The sequence below is a fragment of the Hibiscus syriacus genome, unplaced genomic scaffold, assembly GCF_006381635.1.
Source record: "Hibiscus syriacus cultivar Baekdansim isolate YM2019G1 unplaced genomic scaffold, ASM638163v2 tig00004111_pilon, whole genome shotgun sequence".
Classification (NCBI taxonomy): domain Eukaryota; kingdom Viridiplantae; phylum Streptophyta; class Magnoliopsida; order Malvales; family Malvaceae; genus Hibiscus; species Hibiscus syriacus.
In genome coordinates, this window is record NW_024062000.1 from 764,880 (window position 1) to 773,058 (window position 8,179).

The 8,179-nt window shown below is 32.8% G+C and overlaps 2 protein-coding genes across 2 annotated transcripts; both read left to right on the forward strand.

The window, feature by feature from the left end:
* The first annotated feature begins 1,674 nt into the window (after positions 1 to 1,674).
* Positions 1,675 to 2,533, forward strand: LOC120190698 (chitinase-like protein 1). Its single transcript, XM_039193752.1, has 2 exons — positions 1,675 to 1,740; positions 1,823 to 2,533. The coding sequence occupies exons 1-2, from the start codon at positions 1,675 to 1,677 to the stop codon at positions 2,282 to 2,284; spliced, it is 528 nt and encodes a 175-aa protein (XP_039049683.1). The 3' UTR covers positions 2,285 to 2,533.
* Positions 2,534 to 3,694: 1,161 nt separating this feature from the next.
* On the forward strand, positions 3,695 to 8,092 carry LOC120190708 (obg-like ATPase 1). The gene is made up of 9 exons (XM_039193756.1): positions 3,695 to 3,855; positions 3,943 to 4,110; positions 4,425 to 4,548; positions 4,763 to 4,854; positions 5,721 to 5,819; positions 6,488 to 6,601; positions 7,010 to 7,074; positions 7,693 to 7,809; positions 7,963 to 8,092. The coding sequence occupies exons 1-9, from the start codon at positions 3,769 to 3,771 to the stop codon at positions 8,090 to 8,092; spliced, it is 996 nt and encodes a 331-aa protein (XP_039049687.1). The 5' UTR covers positions 3,695 to 3,768.
* The last annotated feature ends 87 nt before the right edge of the window (positions 8,093 to 8,179 follow it).

The window sequence follows — 8,179 nt, forward strand, 5'->3', positions numbered from 1 at the left end:
ATTTTTTTGAAACATTTTAATTAATTCTTGAAGTTATTGATATTTGTATCAACCGCACCATTTTAATATATTGATGTTGAATATGATGCACAACATATTTAAAACTATGTGAATATAGTTATAAATATGTGTATGTATATATTCCATATATACATTTCGGATCTAACATACTAAATAATTGGCAATGTCGTTAAAATTTAAGAAAAATATTTTACTTAATGTTCAAATTTAATTTGTAAATGTAGTATGTATACATTTTTAATGTCATGTCAACAATGTTAAAATTAATGTTTTAGTCAATATTTTTATTTAAGAATAAAAATTCAATTATATTTGAAAGGTTAAAGGTAATCATGAAAAAAAGACAAAATAAAACACATCAAAGATTACTGAATTATATTAAAATGATTGTTTTAGTCATTAAAATAATAACAAAACATAAAATGATTATTAACTTTATCAAATTATTATAAAATGATTTTTGTGATGTTATAATAGTTATAAAAGTTTGATAAATTTATAATATTTTTGTAAAATTTAATGATTATTTAATAATTATTTTATACCTGTTTGAAAATTCTAATGATTATGTTGTAATTTTGAAAAGTTAAGCGATCAAGAAAATATTTGATGATAGTTTAGTGGCCTCTAAATGTACTTTACCCAAAATATTGGAGTTAAATAGACAAAATGTAAGCATGGCAGGTTAAATTTATAATTATACCAAAAGTAAAGCCAGGCTCGCCCTATTGTCATTAATGGTGTGTAAAAATATCTGATTTGACCGATTCTATCTAAAAATTTGGATATCATTTTTTTATTTTTGGATAATTCGATAGGATATATGATTTTTTGTTGGATAATCGAATATGATAAATTTTAGTTTTGGATTATAAAAAAACTGAAAACAAATTAGGCAGATTTTAGATAACATTTATCATAATAAATAACTAACTCACTAATCCATTAAAGCTCTAACCCAATAAAAATTAAATCATTTAATTATTTATTATGTGCTAGTAATTATATATATATATATATATATATATATATATAATAGTAGAGGTATTAAATAAGTTACATTAAATATGGCTTGGATTAGGAGAGAAAGAAAAGTGGTTTTGGATCCGATAACAAAGAAGCTATCTGAGCACATAAAACTTACCATATTACACACATAGAGAAACTCTTAAAGAAAAATTGGGAAGTAGAGTTGAAACATATACTTAGAGAGGCTAACAGCCTCGTAGACTTCATTGTCAAGCAGATATGGAAGTATCATGAAGACATAATTTTTCTGAAAAACTAACCCAAGAAGCCAGGAGTTGTTAATTGCTGATAGAATGGGCAGCTAGGCGACCCATTGTACCTGATTCAACCAAAAAAATAAGTTACATTAAATTAAAAAATTAAAATTATTTTTTATCAAATTAAATTTTATATCCGAATCCAGACATCCAATCTGATTTTTTTCGAATTGAATAAAAATCACTATTTCAAATATTCAAAAATTTTATATCCGGACATGGGCATGGAGATATAATCCTTCCTCCAATAAATCTCCAAAGACATAAACCTTGGAAAAAAAATCAACATACTTTTGTTGACAGTTACACTCGAGTCCCAGTAACATAATATGTCTGTTCATGTACATCTGCACCTATTGTTGTCAGCATGAACTATGTGCTGCTGTTTCAGTGTTTACGGCCTTTAAGATTACCTGCATCTTTTGGGACACTTGTTGGGTGTATATATATGTGTATTTGTGTAAAATAGGATGTTTCCCCTAGGTTGCGGGGATGATAAATGTTTGTATTAATAGTCTTTGACTGCTGAGTGTTTCCGGTGGCTGTGTAATCATAGGAATTACAGCTACGGAGCTGCCGGGGATGGTATAAAAGTTGATTTGTTGCACCATCCCGAGTATCTCGAGCAGAATGCAACTATTGCTTTCCAGGCTGCCATTTGGAGGTGGATGACCCCAATCAAGAAGAACCAACCTTCAGCTCAAGACATTTTTGTCGGCAACTGGAAACCAACCAAGAACGACACATTGGCCAAGCGGGGTAATACTTTTGGTACCACTATGAACGTTCTTTACGGAGAATACACTCGTGGGCAGGGCGATATCAATCCGATGAACACCATTATCTCCCATTACCTCTATTACCTTGATCTGCTGGGTGTCGGGCGAGAGCAGGCAGGGCTGCACGATGAGCTAACTTGTGCCGAGCAAGAAGCTTTCAACCCAGCCTCATCTCCCAAGACTGTAACTTCTTCTTGAGCTTTGGGTTCAGCCAAATTTATCGTTAAACAGTACTTGTCAAGGAGGGTTATTCAATAAGAGAGAGGGGAAATTAGGTGGTTGTAAAATCATTGTCCATGTCGCTGTGAGAAAGGGCCCATCCACTTCATTATACTATATATAGTTATACGTTGATGTGCTGCTGCTAGGTGGTCTTTATAATTTGCTTGGTTTGTGTGTAGGTTTTGATACCATTTGATGCTTGTTGTGCTGTCAATGACATTGAATATAAAACATATGCATTGAACCACCTTTTTATTCGAAATTATTTGGTAATTTAGTTTGTCAATTTGTTTTCTTCTCTCTTTCCGGAGATCCTTAATTTTATTGGCCCGGTCCATATCAATGTGTGGTGGATTATGAGGAATATATACAAGTAAATATACGGTGAAGGAGAGAAAGAGGATGATATTTGACGCGTGGGTTGGCTTATTTAGGAAATAATAAGATTAATAAAAAAAATTAGAAGTTTTAAAAATTTGAGAAATTAATTAAAATAAACGTGTCATCTTAAGCAATAATTGTCAAAGTTGACAATGTTAATAAAATTGTTCTCTACTCGGTAAAAATAATATCGATAGTTATTAATAATTTTATCAAAATTATGAACAGTTGTAGACGACTTTAATATCAAGAACAGAAAAACAGAAACAATGATACTAATAAGAATCAAAATTAAATAAAAATAAAAATTTCGACCACTTTAATGTCGACGATGAAAGAAAAATAGAGACCAATAATGCAAAAAGATCAAAATGAGAAAAATATTAGATTTAAGGGTAAAGTTCACAAATAGTCCCTCGACTATAGGGTGATACTTTGGTTGAGTCTCTCGACTATTAAAAGTTACAAAATGGTCACCTGACTATTTAGTATATTTCAAAGCGTCATTTTTAGTTAAAAAATTGAAAATAGTATGAGCTTGATGTTAACATGTTGACTGAGATATAATATTTTTTAGATTATGGGATCAGAATTTTATCATATCTCAGTCATCAAGTTAACACAGATTGCCATCAATTTTTAACAGAAAATGATGAGTTTGGAACATACTAAATAGTTAGGTAATCATTTGTAACTTTTAATAATTGGAGATTCAACAAAGCAACACCCTATAGTTAAAAAGATTATTTTATATTTTTTAATAGTTGAGGGACTAAAAAAGTATCATCCTATAATCGAGGAACCATTTGTATACTTTACCCTAGATTTAAATACCTATAAAAATTGTAGAAGCTGTGTAGTACTTTGGGCTTTGAGCCTTTGTAATTGGGCTGGTATAACATGCACAAGAATGTTTCTCCAACAATGGATGCTCTGAGTGAACCGGGACTAGGGTTTGAACCGAGTATAAGAAAGGTTTCCTAGTTACGCAAGCCCCCTTCCCCAGAAGGAAAAAAACAAACATAAACTCAGCACTCTGCTTCTACGTCGCATCAGCTCTGTTCCAAACCCTAAAAGCAATGCCTCCGAAAGCAGCTAAATCCAAGGAAGCACCAGCCGAGAGGCCGATCCTTGGCCGATTCTCTTCTCACCTCAAGATCGGAATCGTAACTTTCATCTTTCAACTTCATTTTTCTTTTCTTTTCTTGAAGCTAAAGTTTTTCATCTTGTAAATATCGCTTCTTCACTTGCAGGTTGGATTGCCTAATGTGGGAAAATCTACTCTTTTCAACACGCTTACTAAGCTTTCAATTCCTGCTGAGAATTTCCCCTTTTGTACAATTGAGCCAAATGAAGCCCGAGTTAATGTCCCCGACGAGCGATTCGAATGGCTTTGCCAATTGTTCAAGCCCAAAAGTGAGGTCTGTTTTCTGCTTTGTTTCGCCCGTCTTTGCATAAAATTAGCATTACTTGCACTTAAGCCGCTGCAATGTTATTATATCCAAGTAAGTCCTTAGCTTTTAATTTATACTTAAATTAACCCTTAATATAAGACAACCTTTCCTAAAGGCTTATTTAAGTACAATTTAAGTATTGGGGCTTACTTAAGAAAACTGAAATTGTTCAGGGCCTTTGTTAGTGTTTTAGCCATTTTTAATGTAAAATGCTGATATTGAGCTCACTATTGTTTTCTTAGCTTGTTTCTGTCTAAAACAGAGAAGTTTCGATGCAACAGGTTTCAGCTTTCTTAGAAATTCATGATATCGCCGGACTGGTTAGAGGTGCCCATGAAGGCCAAGGATTGGGCAACAACTTCTTGTCTCACATCCGTGCAGTTGATGGCATTTTTCATGTTTTACGTAAGATGCCTAGCCTTTCGAGTTGGAAACCTTTTCCTTGAGGAATATTGATTTTGCTTTTACAACAAAGGATTGTTAAAGTTATTAAATGGTTTATGTATTTCTATTTACATATAAGTTTGAGGTTATTTAAAGCCATTTTTTTTAGTTATTGTGTGCTTTTGGTGTAAGAATTATTTCTTTGGAATCCTAACTTTTGCACTCAACCCTACAGGTGCATTTGAAGATTCAGATATCATCCACGTTGATGATTCTGTTGATCCTGTAAGAGATTTAGAGACTATTAGTGCTGAGTTACGGTTGAAGGTTAGTTCTTGAATTCTAATATTCTTGCAATAGGTATTTGAGCTTTGATTAATACAGCTAGTCTGTTTTTCATTTGAAATTGGAAGATTAAGAAACACATGTTACCATTGTTTTTAAGGCATGTGCTTACCATTGCTCACCTGATTGTTCTATTTAATTTCCTTTTCCCTACTCATTTCATTAGATGTATCTTTACTGGTAAGAAATAAACGGTATTGAACTTATGCTTCTGAATTTTTTAATATTCAACTATCGACATGAACCATAAGGGCATGACATTGACCAATAATAATTTAATGTCTTGGAGATAGACTAGACCATGCATTAGAGTTTGTTATGTACCTTAAGCTTTACAAAATACACATACAAAAACTCTATTGCACTTCACTTCACTTGGCTAACCCTTTCTTCTGTGTCTAGCGCCTGAGGCAATATAAAGCTTCTAGCACCTAGAGTATGTTTTGCACCTTGACAACACTTCATTTTACAAGCTTGAAGATGAAATTTGAATTAAAAAGATTAGCACATGTACACATTACGCTTGTCCCTTGCGTGCGTGTCATGAATTTGATTGGATTTTGTTTTTTTCCTAATGTCTATCATCTTCTTATTCATTATATTTATGGGGGTTTTAAGCTTTGGAGAAAGCTAAAATATATATTTTTTGTTTTGAAATTTAAATTATGGCATCATGTAAAGATTTCACATGGTATGTATGCTGTTTCCTTGTTACTAATGCAATCCTGTCGTTGCTTCATTGTGATTTCCTTTACCTATATAATAGTTTTTCTATAATTGCACTTCAACATTTAAGAACCTGATAGGACCTTTATATGCTAATTACTTTTTAACTTCATTTTCTTTAGGATGTTGAATTTATGGAAAGGAAGATAGAAGATCTTGAGAAGAGCATGAAGAGGAGTAATGACAAGCAGTTAAAAATAGAGCTTGAAGTGTGTCAAAGGGTAGGGTTTTGAACATTTGATCTTTTACTTTTTCTGCACGTCTCATCTTATCTATGTCATTCTTGTGGCTGTGGGTCTGATTTTTTATTACCGCTTATCTGTTGATGCTGCTTATGTATTGTAAATAGAGGAGATTATCTCATTATTCTTCAATGTCCCTTTAGTCTATGTACATTCTGGTAGTACAATTATTCTTCTATGCCCTTTAGTGTTGTCTTTATGGTGGTGCTTTGATCTGAGAGTTCCAACTTTTAGCAACAACATTTACTCCAGAATTTAAGATCACCAGAGATCATGACCCGAAAGTTGCTAGGTCCTCATTTAAGGTTCATGGCCTTAGGCCCACAACCTAAAAGATGAGCCCCAATTAAACACCCAAGACCGTGAGTTAACATAAAAAATAGTGGTCAGAAGTTCAAATACTGTAGACCATGACTATGGTGGTTGTTAAAAGTCGCCGGTAAAGACTAATTGTCACTGAACCTAAAATCTACATTTTATCCAATTTTGTTTTTGATGGTAACTTGTAAAGACTATTATAGCTCAGTCAAGTATGGATTTAATCAGATTATCACATTCATTGTCTATGAGCTTATGCTTTAGAGCAAAGTTTGCTAATGGTGGAGAAATACTAATGCCAAAAAGTGATCTTGCTTGTTAAATTACAGGTTAAGGCATGGATTGAAGATGGAAAAGATGTTCGTCTAGGGGACTGGAAAGCAGCTGATATTGAGATTTTAAATACTTTTCAATTGCTTAGTGCCAAGCCGGTTGCTTATTTGGTTGGTGTTCCTTCTATTTTACTTAACAATGTCTTTATTTTCCATTTCTTATCGCTGTATGTGTGATATGTTCTTGTCATCTGTTAAGTAAGGTGTGCTGCTATCTTTTATGGTTTTTTGCTTGCTTTATCTCTGATTTATGTATAAAAATCTGTGACCAGATTTTCCTATTACTATCTAAATGATCTAATGAGTAATGGTATAGACTAGATGTCTGGATACCTTGTCAATTTTCAGAGTTAAATATGGGTTCGTATTGTATACTTACTGTAGATTTACAGAAGTATTCCTAAGTAGAAGACCTGAGATTTGTTTGCTTTAGAGACTGTTGTTATTTCTAGCTGCCTTATCTTTTTGCAATTCCTTTTTGCTTAATGTTGTTGACATATTATTTAATTTAATGTTCAGGTTAACATGACTGAGAAAGATTACCAAAGAAAAAAGAACAAGTTCTTACCGAAGATTCATGCTTGGTATGCTCTCTCCTTTTGTGTATGTGTCTCGGAGGTTGGGGTTCACATGTGCGTGTTCTATATAATGCCAAGAAACATAGTGAGATAAGATGACACTGTTTTCTGTTATTTTGCCCAATGTTTCCTGGCATATTCCAATGTTTAGGTTGTATATTGGCTTTTATTGAAGTAGGAAAGGATTGGGTAAAGAAGAAGCTCGAGATTCACCAAAAATTTGGGGGAACTGGGAAAAACCGTAGGAAATTGATAGAAAAGTATAAGAGAGGGAGAAACAGGGGAAGAAATATAAAAAATTAATGGTCCTTAATCCCAGTAATCTATAATCTAAAACCTACTTAAAAGTAACAACCAGATCATATATAGGTGCAGGCCATAGAGCCTCTACAAAAACTCACATACCATAACAAGAGTAATACAAACTCAAATAATGCACAACAGATCTTAGATTTATTAGGGTGTTAGAAAATACATTTAACCAAAAGGCTTAAATCTAAACAGGGTTTAAGCAGCTCCTAGTGTTGGCAAACCATCCTTTTGCTTTTAATTTATCATACTTATAAAATTTTATCAAGGTTTGTTTATTTTCAATTGGAATGAGAATTGTTTTATCTTTTACAGGGTTCAAGAACATGGTGGTGAACCTATCATACCTTTTAGCGGTGTGTTTGAGAGAAACCTTACTGATATGGAACCTGCAGAAGCTGCAAAATATTGTGAGGAAAACAAGGTGCAAAGGTTAGTTGAAAAAGGATGTCTTTTGTTTTATGGGTTTATAATGCTTTTAGTTTGAAATGTCAAAGTATGATTTGGTGCTTTGATGTTTGACCTGAAACTTTTTTTCTTTTTCTTATTGTATATATATGATGCTGAGGATTTTTTTGATCACAGTGCTCTTCCAAAGATCATCAAGACTGGTTTCTCCGCTATTAATCTCATATATTTCTTCACTGCAGGACCAGACGAGGTATCTAATTCTTTGATACTTATTTATTTTATGGGAGTGCTTGGTTCTATCTAAATGTTAACAAGTAGTCTGATGCATTGAAAGAGTATTTACTGCTTTTAAATTGATCTAAGATCTTTATATTGAATTTGGAGACGTTTT

Excerpts from the sequence above, each read along its gene's own strand:
- LOC120190698 (XM_039193752.1), top strand. The coding sequence starts at position 1,675 with ATGAACTATGTGCTGCTGTTTCAGTGTTTACGGCCTTTAAGATTACCT. Across the intron at positions 1,741-1,822 it reads CTGCATCTTTTGGGACACTT|TCTTTGACTGCTGAGTGTTT; the intron begins GTTGGGTGTATA and ends TTGTATTAATAG.
- LOC120190708 (XM_039193756.1), top strand. The coding sequence starts at position 3,769 with ATGCCTCCGAAAGCAGCTAAATCCAAGGAAGCACCAGCCGAGAGGCCG. Across the intron at positions 4,549-4,762 it reads TGGCATTTTTCATGTTTTAC|GTGCATTTGAAGATTCAGAT; the intron begins GTAAGATGCCTA and ends TCAACCCTACAG. Across the intron at positions 7,810-7,962 it reads GAGGAAAACAAGGTGCAAAG|TGCTCTTCCAAAGATCATCA; the intron begins GTTAGTTGAAAA and ends TTTTGATCACAG.